At 40.5% G+C, this 15,839-nt stretch overlaps 1 protein-coding gene across 2 annotated transcripts in view; it reads right to left on the bottom strand.

The window, feature by feature from the left end:
- abca2 (ATP-binding cassette, sub-family A (ABC1), member 2) overlaps positions 1–15,405 on the bottom strand; it is a 36,841-nt gene extending 21,436 nt beyond the window's left edge. Inside the window, exons 1-13 of one of the 2 annotated variants that reach the window (XM_084024512.1) lie at positions 15,073–15,405; positions 9,313–9,406; positions 8,638–8,749; positions 8,245–8,408; positions 7,257–7,378; positions 6,299–6,412; positions 4,819–5,040; positions 4,093–4,469; positions 3,244–3,403; positions 1,718–1,846; positions 1,387–1,554; positions 1,005–1,101; positions 180–353 (exon numbers count right to left, since the gene is read on the bottom strand). In XM_084024512.1, the coding sequence (XP_083880638.1) occupies positions 180–353; positions 1,005–1,101; positions 1,387–1,554; positions 1,718–1,846; positions 3,244–3,403; positions 4,093–4,469; positions 4,819–5,040; positions 6,299–6,412; positions 7,257–7,378; positions 8,245–8,408; positions 8,638–8,749; positions 9,313–9,406; positions 15,073–15,138 (1,999 nt within the window). In that variant the 5' untranslated portion in view covers positions 15,139–15,405. The remainder of the gene's footprint in view (positions 1–179; positions 354–1,004; positions 1,102–1,386; positions 1,555–1,717; positions 1,847–3,243; positions 3,404–4,092; positions 4,470–4,818; positions 5,041–6,298; positions 6,413–7,256; positions 7,379–8,244; positions 8,409–8,637; positions 8,750–9,312; positions 9,407–15,072) is intronic. The other variant, XM_084024511.1, reaches the window with a different exon arrangement.
- Positions 15,406–15,839: the final 434 nt, after the last annotated feature.

The raw sequence follows: 15,839 nt of genomic DNA, 5'->3' as shown, positions 1-15,839 counted from the left end.
CAAGGACAAACAATGGGACCCATTGACTCTGTAAATCCGAGATCTCTTTTAGGATGGCTAAATGTGATGATGCCATTTTTCAACTGTGGGTCTTCACAGCTTAAATATTTTTTTCAAATCAAATCCATATCCAAGCCTGTTACATGAATACATTAGCACATTGTATTTTGGTCACTTACCTTGGATCCAAACAAAACCATAGAGGAAGTAGAATTTCCCCCCAGTGTTGGGCCCGGGACGCCAGTAGGCCCGTCTAATTTCATTGGTCTTTTCTGTAAAGCTTGAGTTTTGTCTTATTTTGTACAGAACATGTGGTGGCAAAGAGCCGTCTTTGTTAGTCTGGACAATCACACCTGGAAAAAAAGAACATATATCTCATCTGTGGTGTGCTGGTGACTCAGAATACCAACATTTTACTGTAGGTTCAAGGCCGATTTCTGCATGTTGCAATACCTCTAACTTTGACTTTACTTCAGGCCAGTTTGTCCTTTGTCTCTTTATAGCACGGTCTCAATAATATACAGTGAATTCTGTTTTTCATTCTACTCGTGTCGTGTTGTAAACACCATGAAAGTATTAAATTACAGGGTTTAAGTAACAGATTGAACACTGTGTTTGCTGCACAACTGGCATATGTTTTGTAAAGGTTCACACTCCTTGCTTAAAGGTGAGTCAGCACTCTTTTACGGACCACCGTTCACAAAAGAGAAGGAAAACTCCTAGGTTCAGTTATTATTCATTTTTATTGATAGTCCTATTGATATCAATATTTATATTAAGAATTATTTATACAGTGGAGCCTGCTATTTGTCTTATGTCGTTGCATTATTATTATTTTTTCATATGTAATTTGCTTGTACACTGTAAAGGTTTTATTTTCAAAAAGATAAATATATGCTTGATCAATGTGCTTCATATTGTTGCAATTAGAGCACAAAGCTTTTTTTTTATTACTATCAACTTGAGGTACCATGATCACACCCGGACACAGAAGGATGACTCACTGGCAAACACAGACACGTTGTCCTGGTAGGCCTGGTTTAGGGTGTAGTTGACAATGCTGTCCTCGTCAGGAAAGCCTTTGAAGACATCCACACTGACCTGGAAGAAATGAGCAAAAGTACAACTTATTTTCTACAGCACAGATGGATTAATCACACACTGCTGTTAGAGCTGAGCACAAAGACTAAACCATCATGCTGGACACACATTACTACTGATACTATACTGATGGCAGAGGCTGCCTATCAGGATCTAATCTAATGTTCAGTTTCTTGCCCATGAACACTTCAACATGTGGACTGGAGGAACCGGGGATCAACCGCTGATTGGAAGACGACTCGCTCTACCTCTGGGCCACAGTGGGAGGCTCGGTTCTATACCCACCTTAGACATAAAGCGCGTCCAGCCGCAGGCAGCGTTATCGATGGTGTCCAGCTGCTCCAGCAGGGTGGAGATGTTAGGAAGACTGTAGTTCCCCTCCATCAGACTCTGCATCAGCTCACTTTCTGTGCCATTCAAATATTCAGGGTGCTGCTGAAGCTCTGAGGACAACTGGAGAAGGACGATGGATGGAGACTAACGTGTGCACCATAACTCTGTTAAGTTCTGTCAATAGATTATCTTACTGGTAAAATATGAATACACTTGACTTTTACCCATCCTGATAGTACTGTATCACTGATAATGTCAAAAGATAACTTGTATGCGAGTCTACCTGCTGTAGCCACACCAGGTGGTTGTGCAGCCGGCCCTCTTCCAGAAAAGTCCTCAGCTGAGCGGAGATGTTGAGCCATACGCGTGTGTAGTGTGTCACGTTACCGACGAACGCAAATGTCTCATTTGCCTAAGTGCGAAAAATAAAACATGTTTTTCCTTTTTAAGTATATTTTGTATGAATTCACGATTTGTTTTCCACTCCTTTCCTCCTTCAAACCCTCGCCCTCCCATCCTGGTATCTGCACCATCTGCTCAGATACGAGAGCTAATGTTATAGCAGTCAGTTTGTGCTCACTCACAGATAATCAGTGGGTGTTTGTGATATTGTTGAGCCTAAAAGTGCCTTAAATCAGCAACATGCTGAAGAGCCAGATTAGGATGCCAGTGCTTGATGTCGCTTGTGTGGAATCCAAATGATGAAACCCTTCCCACGGTTTTCTCCTTTCTCTAACATAATTCATCGTGGGAGTCTTCTGAAGGCAGCATCTGTCGGCGTAGATGAAACTGCACATCCAGCGTTATCAAGAGTAAACTGGTCATACCAGCGAAAAAACAGAACAAACTTTAAAAGAACAAAGCTGATGTTATTTTATATGTTTGTCACTCCATACTCTCTGACTTCCCTTCCCATTCTGTTGCTCTCAGCTCACTGGTTCAAACTGAAGATGTACATCTTTAAAGCAGCTGAAGAATATGAAGTTTGGTCAACAGGTCATCATTGTCGTTTTAAACAAACGATAGTCAAACAGGATCAAATAGTGCATTTGTTAGGGACTATTTTTTAGCAGCGGATCAATACACATTTGGTGCTCTAGTGGGTATTTGGGGCAGCATGGCAGTGTGTGTGGGACTGAGTCAAAATAAACTATAAATATCAGGCTGTGAATACACAAACAATATTAATTGTTATAATTGTTTGTGTATCCACAGCCTGATAGTGTATTTTGTCTCAGTCCTACACTATTACTGTTAGTATTACTGCTACTACACTACGACCAACACCAAATGCAGATGGAACCCAAGAGCCTGGTCTGCACAATATTTCTGCCTAAAGTCTGTTACGGCTTGTTGTTGGGACTTTGAAAATTCATTGAATAATGAGCGTGTTCTAGTCCTGCTCTATGTTTAAAGTGTCCTGAGATACCTTTTGTTGTGATATGACACGATACATAAAATCAATAAAATATTGGATTGAATTGTTGGTTTGGGTCTGCACATGGAAGAAGAAAAATATCCAATCTGGCCAGCCCTGAACAGGATAAATGATCGATGTGTCTTTGTGAAATGTTTTCTCTAAGCTTTGCTGTTAACTGCTCCTGACATTTTGTTCTCAGGATTATTTCATTCCACAATTTTTTTTCTAAAGTCAAGGTCCACTTGCTCCTGTTAACCTGAGCTTTTGAATTTTTTGAGTAAACAGAAGTTTAACAATGTTTATGTTGCTCTGTTTCTTTAATGTGTGAATATAAAACTGTTAAACCTTTCACAATAACAATATTTACTTCAACCATAGTTTCTACTTGCCTTCTGTATCACTTTATCCATCTGGGATCCAATCGGGGAGTAGAGGATCTTGGGATTCGCAGTCATCAAGTGAACCAGTAGGCCCAGATTCCTCTGTTCTTTGCTGGTGAATCCCAGAGAACTCATGTTCCCTTGTTTCAAAGCCTCCGGCTCAATAATCCTGCAACAAGAGCCACAGATTAAAGGCCATTAAAGGTAAAATATATAAATACATTGTCAGTTGCTGTTTGTGGAAACACCGTTCAAAATTCAGTGAGCTAGAGAGTGAGCTCAGAGGCATAACATTCTGTCAACCCTTTCCGTCTCAGTAGCGTTTAAGTGATGATTGAGAGGGATTATTTATGTAGCAGTCCATACATGTTTTTTAAGAAATTGTTGTATATCATACCTTTAACTTTACTGCCAAGTCATAGTGATATACATAGTTTACATGTTGTCTGTCACAGGTTGTAAAAATGAATGATAATCTTTTTAATTAGCTAGTTTACCAGGCTAATATCTTGCTGTTCCCGGTATACAGTCTTTACACCATGCACTGCTGCAATGCTTGCATTATCTAATCTGAGAAGATTTCTCAAGTCAGGTGGAGTGGGTATTACTACTTTTAGACGTTAAATATTACACTCATATTACACTCAGGGAAAGAGAGAGGGCGGGAGTAATGGCTTGTAACGGCTAATTTCCCTTACTGACCGTCCTCATCTCTTTACCAATATGACCAAAATTATAAAAATTGGAATTATACTTCACTTTGTTTCATTCTCTGCAAAACAAGATGAGAATAATGTTCTCCACACAGACATAGCTATCATTTAGTCAGGATTTCATCAGCTCTTTTGCTTCACCCACCTCTTATGCCCACACAGAATTGGCTGCAGTCCTGCCCACAGTTGCACAAATGCTGAAAACTGAGAGTGAGGGTTCTCTGCTTCCTCCTTTCTTTTCGCTCCTCCTGATCCTCCACCTCCCTCTGCTTCATCCACCCCCTCTTCTCCAGGGATGTCAGTTGTGTTGGTCCCCCAGGTGGTGGCGTTGAGGGGCCAGGTCATGTTCGTCTGGGAGGTTGGACCCCGACCAGTACAGGCTCCTTTGGGCAGCAGGCGGGCCAGGCCAGAGAGCAGGTCCACATCCTTGAGAAGCCTCTCTAAATCAGCCAGGTCCTTTAATAAGGCCCCAAGTTTAGACTGAGAGAGCGGAACCAAAGAATTAGGCTGATCCAGTTGAAGCTGGTGGGTTAGAGGGTTGAGGAAAAGAGGAAAAAACAGGTGAAGGAAGAGAGCGAGTGAACAAATATAATGTGATGGAAAATTTGGTGTTCTTGCCTTGATGAATAAATTAATTACTGACTTCATCAGTTTCACTTTTTCTAATTCAATGTTTTTATGGAATTTCTTGACTTCCTAATGAGTTTGAGACCATCAGTTGTGTTGTGCAAAGCCTAGCCCTATACGACAGATGTTCTAATCCATATGATGGCAAGAACCACTCAACTAAGCAACTGTTGTCTGATTATTTTGTTAAATAACTATTTTTAAAATATTTTTATAGCTTCTACAGTAAATGTTTCTGCTGTACCTTCTCAGTGACCCTCTTTTTGTTGATCTGCTCTCTCAGCTCATGGCTTATCAGCCTGAAGCGCTCTGACTTTTTAGCCTCCCCTCCGCTGCACACTACGCTGCGATAGGCCTGCAGCACCGGCCACTGCTCCTCGGGGACCAACAGGATCTTACTGAGCTCTGTGGCCCCGCCCTTCGCACAGGTGAGGACCTCCAGCATGGCTCCAGTCAGGAGGAACCCCTGTGGAAAAGAGAATCAGTTTATTTGATGATGTCAGCATCTGGGTCCTCTCACACTAATGCCTGCTTATTATTGTCCCATATTAGGGCTGAACAATGAATTGTTTTTTCATTGAAATCGCAATTTAGAACAAAAGCTGCCATCTAAGGAAAGATGCAGCGCTTATATATATATATATATATATATATATATATATATATATATATATATATATATATATATATATATATATATACTGTATATATATATATAAGCTTGTCTTTAAAAAAATGACTAAATCGCAATATCAAATCGTTCAGCCCTATCCCATATGATAATGATAATGATATGACAATATCAAATGCTGAGTTCAGAGTTAAGATTAGTTTATATTTTTCGTCTCATATAATAACCTACGCAGTCAAGATTTCAATGCAGAAATGCAGACCCACATTAGACATGAAACACTTGTTTTCAGTTAGTGACGTGCTAAGGGTGTGCTAAAAATGACAAAATGTTGTCAGATTATGTTGGAAGGCAAACATCAAAGGCAGGGTGAAGAGCCTACTGTCATCTAGAAGCCCCAGACTTGAACAATCATTTAAATATGGGGATAACCAGCACATTTCCAGACAGTCTCTACACTCATGTTGTTCACACAAAAAATACAAAAATAGTTGTGTGATGAATACAAAGAAAGCCTTGAGAAGGTTCAAACCCTGTGTATTTTCACACCTGTTATACATGAAAACAAATAATCCTGCTAATATAATGTAAGTGGGTTTCTCAAACATGGGATATGGGCTCATCATGATTTCTGAGAGTTAACTTGTAAATACATTTTACTTATTGCAATCTCACCTAGACAAGTCTTCCCAGGACCTCCATGAAGCGAAGATTTGTAATGTAACTTATTGTATTTAACAGCAGTAGTGGTTGCAGTCCTCAGTCACCTCATGATGAGGGTCACGATTCGAATAGTAAACGATTCTCTTTTTGGATTTAAATATAATGAGAATTTTTCTTTCAAACAAATTCCTATTTGTATGAGACAGTTGATGTGCTACATAACTTATATAAAATGTAGAAAGTTTGCCCAAAATGTAAAAATATATATATATTTCATTTTTTTAATAATAAAAAAATAAAAGACTTTACTGCATCGATGCAGATGCACTCAACACAGCATCGCAATGAATCATAGCATCGATTATTTCTACCACCTCTAGTAGACAAGCTAATAGCCGTCACCGCTACCTTGTGTCGTGTTTGAGCTCACCTCTAAATGAAGAACTTTGTCTCCAGGTTTTTGTCTGGTGTCCTTTGCCTCATGAATCCAACGTTGGGCCCCTCCTCCATCTCTGAGAGATGTACCAAAAATAATACCGTACACCTACAGGACACACACACACACACACACACACACACACACACACACATTGAATGTCATTCTTAATGGAAGTGAAGCTCCTGTCAGACATGAACTCCTTTACAATAATCTGATATCAGTTTAAAACGTCATCCTCATGTCTGAACAATGTCTGCCAATTGTAAAAGGTCATACGTGATAACATTTCTGCAACACTTTCAACAGTGTTCCACTTTGTAAAATCACTGTAATAAATGGATTATCTCAATCATCTCTTCTGTGCAAAATCAATTCAATAAGCTATGAGACAATGTGAAAGAGATGTATCAAATCAGTCTATAAAAACATGCGGTAACACTTTCTATGAAGGTTATGTATATAATGCATCATACCGACATTTATAACACATTATAATGCATTCGTAAGGCTTTATAAAAGTCGCTATAAATGTTTATAATCATGCATGACACCTCATAACAAGGTTAATAAAGTATTATAAATGGTGGCCATAATGTAGTTAAGCATTCATAACGCTTTATACCTCCACGCCAAGTGTTTGGAAGAGGAATCCTGGGTTACACAGCACATTATAACTACCAAACTTTAGCCAGTTATAAAGAGCTGCTCTAAGGTATCATAACCGATTGTACATTCTAAAGTTTGGTATAAGTTATAATATATTTTATTATAAGTTATAATGTGCTGTGTAACCCAGGACTCAGATTCTATAACAGTGAACTGTGTGCTTCAACAAGATTGTATTTGACATACTGTACTGTACCTGTTAGAATGAGTTACACTCAAGTGGTTTAGATGCTCTTCGTCTTTACAACTATCATAATTGTTAATAAATAAAACCGTGAGTCACCTCTCTGAGACTGACTGGAGTGTTGAGCAGCAGGCTGGTTGTTGAATTGGACAGGGAAATATTCTTGACCAGGAACTGCTGGAACACTGACTGGTTCTTCAACACACTGGCCAGCGTGAAGCCTGCATCCGAACACACACTCACACACACACACACACACACACACACAGACACACACACACACACACACACACACACACACACACACACACACACACACACACACACACACACACACACACACACACACACTGTTTTAGGATTAAGTGGCATGTTCTAGATTGTTTTTTGATAGCATATTAGATATTATAGAGGTTGATTTGGAGCTACAGACTCTCTTTAACGGTAATCATCTTTGACACAGCAAAGGTTATTTTATTTCTGCCAAATATGTTTGCTGTAATTTTGGAATGGTCAGGAAATCATATAAAAGGATAGATTTTTCAAGTCTGAATTTCATCTGGTATTTTTACATTCATTTTTATTTATTTTATTTCTGCAAAGTCACTTTTATAAAATGTTGCTTTAAAAAAAAAAAAGATAATTAAGTTGGTTTACCAAGAAAGAACTTCAACAAAAAGTGTTTAAAAAGAGAGCAGGATCAAAATATTAAGTAAAAACAGAACATTATTTGTCTTATAGTCTGTTTATGCCCTCAGGAATCTTTTTTTCCTACAATATTGTGATCTCAAATTAATAATAAGGCTCACACAGCTTGCAGGTGTTTGGTTTGTGCTGTGGTTTGGAGAAAAAGTGTTCTGCGTTATATACTCTGCACAAATAGAGGATGATACATTATTTTTTGATAAATCTACTCTTTGCAGTGGCATTCTGTACCAACAGTGCATCCAATCAGATGCATCACATCTTGCAAATCACAACACAAAACTACATAACATCAGGGGTGCTGATGTCTGTTCAATCTGCCACACGGTGTATACAGGTATACACACACATATTGTCGTGATAGCATGGCAATATTTCAGACCTTGACTGCTGTTGAAGTTGTAGTCCAGCGGTAAAGGGGTTGAGCTGAGACTCTCCAGGTGCTGCTGCAAGGTCTCCAGCTCTTGACCCAAACCAGGCCGGTCAGACATAAAGAGTCCGTTCTGTTCAACCACTTCACTGATCCTCTCCAGCAGCTGGGTCACACTCATAGAGGGATTTAGACATTCAAAGGCTTGTAGTCGTTTTCTTTAATATACAGTACTTACTTAACAATTAGGAAGCAAAGTATGGAGAACAGACATCTTTTTACACAGAGCCAAAGTTGGCCTGAACAGTCTGAGTATTCTCACATACTTTATGAAACAAGCAAATAATCAAAATAACTGCTAAAAAAAAGTAATGAGACGAGTGAATGCTAACAAAGTCTACTCACGTGGAGTTCTTGTACTGCAGGAAACCAAATTCATCCCTTTGTCCATCTGGGCACAGCGACTGCATGATGGGAATGATGCCAGCTGAGGTCAGTGGGGCTGCGCTGTAAAAGGCTGGACATGGGGGAGAATAACGGTAAAGGAGGGACAAAAAGAGAAAAAAAGGGAAAGGATGTGGCAGGTAGGAGGGTTGTAAGGAATTATTATACAAGCAAACAGGACAATGACGATGAAAAGCAGAGGGAGAAAATCTGTGTTAGAGTTGAAAAGGAAGAAAGCTGTCAGATGAGCAGCTAATGGCCAGAGAGTCACCCACACGTCAATGCTGAATACATTTTTTTGTTGCAATAAAATGGTCCATGATATTTTCCCTCGTCTGTCTATAAATGCTGGACGTGTCTCACCTTTTTTTTTTTGTTTTCAGGGGAATCTGCTTTATAGATTATAGATCTATCAAAATAGATTATTTCAATAAACAGATAATATCAAGGCTCAAAAAACAACTGCTTGAATTTACTGATGCAAATAATTTACTGACGCATCAAATCCTTGCTGAATTTTACATTGTTACCCATCCATAAGTAAATATGATAAAAAATGCATTTATTGATGACTCCCTGTAATATATTTTATTACTAGGGGTTGCCACCCTGCTGTCTCCAGCCATGTCTACCTACCTTCCTTGACAGGAATCGCTGGCTTCTTCTGCCTCAGACCCAGGAGGATGAAGAAGAGGACCAGCGGGATAAAGATCTCAAAGGCCAGCACCCACTGAAAAGGAACAGGACAACATTGACAAGATTATCATGGTGATATACAATGAAACTGCTTGTCAGTTCCTAGTCATCTCCCTGCTGATGGATCATTGTGGCATAGATTGAACTGGCCTATTCCATGGTGTTCTCAAATATGTGCTGTTGCTGCCTTAAGGTTACACACCAGGGGCAATTTTCCATTTCAATTGTCATGTTGTCAACATGTTTTATATATATATATATATATACTCAACAAAAATATAAACGCAACACTGTTGTTTTTGCTCCCATTTTTCATGAGATGGACTTAAAGATCTAAAATTCATTCCAGATACACAATATTACCATTTCTCTCAAACATTGTTCACAAATCTGTCTAAATGTGTGATAGTGAGCACTTCTGCTTTGCTGAGATAATCCATCCCACCTCACAGGTGTGCCACATCAAGATGCCGATCTGACATCATGATTAGTGCACAGGTGTACCTTATACTGCCCACAATAAAAGGCCACTCTGAAATGTGCAGTTTTGTCTCACAGCAAAATGCCACAGATGCCACAAGCATTGAGGGAGCGTGCAATTGGCATGCTGACAGCAGGAATGTCAACCAGATCTGTTGCTCGTGCATTGAATGTTCATTTCTCCACCATAAGCCGTCTCCAAAGGCGTTTCAGAGAATATGGCAGTACATCCAACCGGCCTCACAACCGCAGACCACGTGTAACCACACCAGCCCAGGACCTCCATATCCAGCAGGTTCACCTCCAAGATCGTCTGAGACCAGCCACTCAGACAGCTGCTGAAACAATTGGTTTACATAACCAAACAATTTCTGCACAAACTGTCAGAAACCGTCTCAGGGAAGCTCAACTGCATGCTCGTCGTCCTCATCGGGGTCTTGACCTGACTCCAGCTCGTCGCCGTAACAGACTTGAGTGGGCAAATGCTCACATTCGATGGCGTCTGGCACGTTGGAGAGGTGTTCTCTCCACGGATGAATCTTGGTTTACATTGTTCAGGGCAGATGGCAGACAGCGTGTGTGGCGTCGTGTGGGTGAGCGCTTTGCTGATGTCAATGTTGTGGATCGAGTGGCCCATGGTGGTGGTGGGGTTATGTTATGGGCAGGCATCTGTTATGGACGAAGAACACAGGTGCATTTTATTGATGGCATTTTGAATGCACAGAGATACCGTGATGAGATCCTGAGGCCCATTGTTGTGCCATACATCCATGAACATCACCTCATGTTTCAGCAAGATAATGCACGGCCCCATGTTGCAAGGATCTGTACACAATTCTTGGAAGCTGAAAATGTCCCAGTTCTTGCATGGCCAGCATACTCACCGGACATGTCACCCATTGAGCATGTTTGGGATGTGCTTGACCGGCGTATACGACAGCGTGTACCAGTTCCCACTAATATCCAGCAACTTCGCACAGCCATTGAAGAGGAGTGGACCAACATTCCACAGGCCACAATTGACAATCTGATAAACTCTATGCGAAGAAGATGTGTTGCACTGCATGAGGCAAATGGTGGTCACACCAGATACTGACTGGTTCTGAGTCCCCAGACCCCCAATAAAGCAAAAAAATGCACATTTCAGGGTGGCCTTTTATTGTGGACAGTATAAGGTACACCTGTGCACTAATCATGATGTCAGATCAGCATCTTGATGTGGCACACCTGTGAGGTGGGATGGATTATCTCAGCAAAGCAGAAGTGCTCACTATCACACATTTAGACTGATTTGTGAACAATGTTTGAGAGAAATGGTAATATTGTGTATCTGGAATGAATTTTAGATCTTTAAGTCCATCTCATGAAAAATGGGAGCAAAAACAAGTGTTGCGTTTATATTTTTGTTGAGTGTATATATATATATATATATAGTTTTGTCATGGGAACTTGTGCACAGACCTACGACAGCATATTATGACCACTGTAGGGGAAAAAAAAAAAAACAGAGCCGAGAGAGGGTGGTCATTTTCAGAGAAAAAAGTTTGGGTTTTTTCTACAGTGGCCCTAATACACTGTTGTACAGAACACATTAGCTGGCGAAAATGTGACATAATCTTTCTTAAAAGTCGATAAAATAGCGCACAGTAGGTTAGGATATAACAGTTTACCTCAGATTGCTCCGATTCAACAGGATGACCATTTGTTAAAAGCAATTAGGCAATTAATTTATAATTTTCACCAGTGCTGTCTCTGTTATGACGTACTCTACTGTCACACAGGTGAATAGCGACTACTTTGTCAAGATGAAGGGGACAACAAATATAAGATGAATCAAAAACAGCTGACAATGTACTGTATTTTACAAAACAGGTGGCAGACGTTAAGGTTAACCCATCCATCTGCTTCTGATTGAAGTGATTTTCAGCTGATCGTGCATGACCGCTGAAGGGCAGACCATTCTCATACTTACATAAAAAGTTTTTTGCCAGTCACATTTACACGTATGGTAGTAGTACGTTGTCACAGACAGTAATGTAACAGACAGTAATGTCATGAGTGTTCTGCATGATTGAAAGAGACAAAGCTACTAATTTGTCCCACCTGCAAGTCCAAATTATGCCCTTATGTATAGTGCATGAAATGAATGCTATCTCAGCTAAATGCTGACTAGGCCATTCTGCTCTAACCATCAATCCTATGGACAGCTTCAGTTAGGCCAAACCAGGGCAGTGTGAACATAAATCTAAAGACAAACATGACATAGCTGTTCCTGTAACTATGACAGAGGCTCCCCAGTGTATCTCTCCTGCCTCCTCAGTTTTTAATGTCTGAAGGTAGATGGGCTAAAAATAGTTGCAGCACACCACAACCCTCCCCACACCGATCCCTCTATCAGAACACCAGCAAAGTCATCAGGCGGGCATAAAACTCAAGCTGCCTTTGGACAGATCCAGCCTTTAAACAGCACAGATATCACTCAAATATACCAACTGGTATATTAGACCCTGTATGGATTCAAGACATCAGCATACTCAGATGGTATGACTATGGAGTCATCATGTTAGATTACAACATACATCTGGAGAAGGCCATTTGAACATCTTACACCATATTTTTCCTGAATAACCAACTGACGCTCAATTTGAAGGTAATGTTGTTGTATGAAAATGATGAGGCTTTGGGCATACAGACCATCACAGGGAATCACTGTGTCAACCACTCAAACTTCAGCACCAGAGAGTTTACACAAAAAGCTGTCAGTACATAGAACTTAAGTTAACTAGCGATTAAGTCCATAAACTCACGTTTACGATGTTTACTGAGATAATACATATCTATACTATCAGACTTGTTGACAACTAATGGCCAGTAGAGAGAATGCAAGTTTAAGGCACTTCAGCTTCAAATGATGATGAGATTAAGAAAAAAAAGTGTGATTTAACTCCACTTACACTGGGTATTCCCAGGAGTAGAGTGCTACGGTGTAGATACAACTTAATAACTCTTACCAAATTAAGAAAATCCTGCACACTGCAGCTGGAAAACACTACTCACAACTCAACATTTGTGTTCCAAGTGGACATTTACACATGACTCTCCAACATTATAACACAAAGACAACCATGTCCTGAGCTGCTTGCACTATTCTATTCTGGAAAATAGACCTTAAAGATGGGAGAAGCTTGTCAGTTGTAGTTCAGTATGGTAACTGTATTGAACTGAGAGGTTCTATATGCATGTGGTGCTGGTAGTAGTATAGTAGTAGTATTAACAGTAGTAGTAGTAGTATTAACAGTAGTAGTAGGAGTCACATCTGTTTTTCTGAGAAATTCAAGTACGTGCTTATTATTATCAATTTAGGCAACATCATATCTCAGTATTTCATTTAATCACAATGCAATTCAATTGAAAGCTGATGCATCATCAAATTGAGTTATCACCAAGTTCTTAAGAAAAAAACACAACTTCCCAGATCTGTTTGAAAAAGTCCAAAACCACATTGACAACATGAAATCTAGGGGTGCAGTTCATTCCATTTGTATACAGGATGTGTCAAATGAGAGCTGTCCCAAGCCAATCCTGGATATTGGGGCCAATGCTGTTATTTTTCAATGTTCCCACATGAGCTAATGAAACACCAATGCTTTCTACATGCATGTGATTTGTACACATCACCATACTAGTGTTGCAAAGCCGACGGAAAGCATTACAGTGCAGTATTTTGCAGCACAAACAAGTGAAAATGTGTGTGAATGCAAAAAATAATTTGGGCATTCTTACAGCATGTGATTGTCTCTCCAGGACAAAGCGGTCAGTTTTAAACACGTGGTTAACAAATAAAACAAAACACACAACATAGTTGGGTATACACAATAAAACAGCTTGATTATGCTGAGGCAACAAAACTACTTGATTTTGTTTAGTCAGCAAATTACCTGTTGATGCTCCCACAGCAAAAGCAATGTTCCCAGCCATGCTCTGGACATACTCTTTGCAATAAATGCAAAATGTTGGCTGTTGCCATGGAAATTGGACAAGCCATTCCTTCCCAAACACTTTGTCCTGTTTGGATGTGGTGGGCTCTGGCTCGTAGAGGTGACAGTCTGACCGAAGAGTCGCTTCTTTGAACCAAGTTGATTCACTGTCGGGATAAACCCCCGCCATGAACCAGAGACCGAATGAACCGGTTCTTAAAACTACGACCGACTGGACTGACTGGACCAGCATCTTACGGTGCGAGGGGAGACAGGTGGTGAAACGGTTAACTCCGCCGATGATGTCATGTTTGTGCTCTTATATCATCCCTTCCATTGTCCCCAGCTAATGGAACAGAAGCTCGTCTGGAGGTGATGTCTGCACTCTCTGACAATGTGAACATTCTGGGCTGTTCTGCTCAGGTTGCATCCCGGTCCACACTTGAGTCAAGATATTTGTCAAACTGAATGTGTGGAGAATAAGTTTTGGGCACATACTAGACAGGGGTGGTCTAATGAAAAGACACTATCAAGTTGCATTATGGGGAATGAAAGATCCAGTGTTTTCTGAGTTTGATATTCAGGACATCAAGGTATCTAGGCCTACTGCTTCAATTGTGACTATTGTGACAACTTTATGAATAAAGGATTACCCCATAAACCCCCATTTGAGCAATCATTCTAAAAATATATTATTATTCTATCTGAATGAATGTAAATATATATGAATGAATATAAATATTAGGCTACAGGATGATCACATGCAGTCTCTAGACCATGTCTCATAAAGTGCTGCTTACAGTGAAGATCTTCAGGTTAAACAACTCCATTTCCATGATCTTACATTGCAGTGATTGTCATTATTACATCAGTCAGGCCCAGTTTTGGCATCTTGTGGATATGATGCACCAGCATCTTGCTGATCTGACTCATGACAACACACCCCGAGCCTATCTGTACGGAGGTGTTCAAAATCGAGGCTAATAAATAAAAAAAGTCGTGTTACAGAAACACAAACAACAACCTGTTAGACAGTATGTGTGCACGTCGCTCCAACAGACACCATCACGCTCCACGTAAAGCTCACTGCGGTGATACATCCTCACACCTGGTGGGAACGTTTGCAGTGACAGCAGATGCTGGTAAAAAATTAAGGTTAGCCCAACTAATGGCTGCGGGGAAATGGAGCGGCGGCGTCCCAAAATGCGTTCTTACAGACTGGCATGTGGACGTGTTGTCTTACCGGTCCCCTCCTCTTCAGAGCAATGTTCTTCCACAGCAGGAGTTGAAGCTGGTGAAGGAATCCCATGATGCCTTCGGTGTGTCATTCAATTTAAACTGTGCATAACGTTGCTGGCGGTGGCCTGTGGCTGGATTTAAATAAGCGGGTTCCGTTCCCAGGCATCCCGTCCAAGCGAGCCTGTAACGGTGCTGAAATGTGTCGGCCTCTCGGCTAATAATTCATATTATTTGAGCTAAGACTGCTCCGTTTATGTGCCGGTGACTGGCGGTAGAAGTGCTGCCGGGACTGTTTGTGTTCCGCCTGTCATCCTCTGAGTGTCATCACCGGCTAGCTGCGGAATCCGTTCACTTCAGCAGCGCAACGGTCCGGGCTGGACCAGGAGCAGGAAATCAGGGGAGACAGCCTACCACAGTAACGACGAGGTACACTTCCGGGCTGGCCTTCAAAAACAAAAGCCCTCCTCATTTCCCAGGAACACTCGATACCGTGTTTGCATAAAAATAAAATGTGCTAAGTAAACACAGCCATGCCCAGGGTTTCTAAAGAAGAGTCAGTCCCTCATGCGACCTTAAGAATATGTTGAACTAGGAGCAAAAATTTCTCTATTTCTTTGTTATTACTGCTGTATTATTTGTTTTTAATTACCGTCTGTTTGTTTGTTTGTTTGTTTGTTTGTTTGTTTGTTTGTTTGTTTGATGGATTGTTTGGTAACACATGTTTCCATCCTGAGTTCACTTTTTCAAAATGTCACACAATCAGCAGTCAAT

The sequence above is a fragment of the Eutrigla gurnardus genome (genome assembly GCF_963514095.1).
Source record: "Eutrigla gurnardus genome assembly, chromosome: 13".
NCBI lineage: Eukaryota > Metazoa > Chordata > Actinopteri > Perciformes > Triglidae > Eutrigla > Eutrigla gurnardus.
Note: the sequence above shows the minus strand (reverse complement) of the source record. Positions and strands in the feature narration are given on the sequence as shown.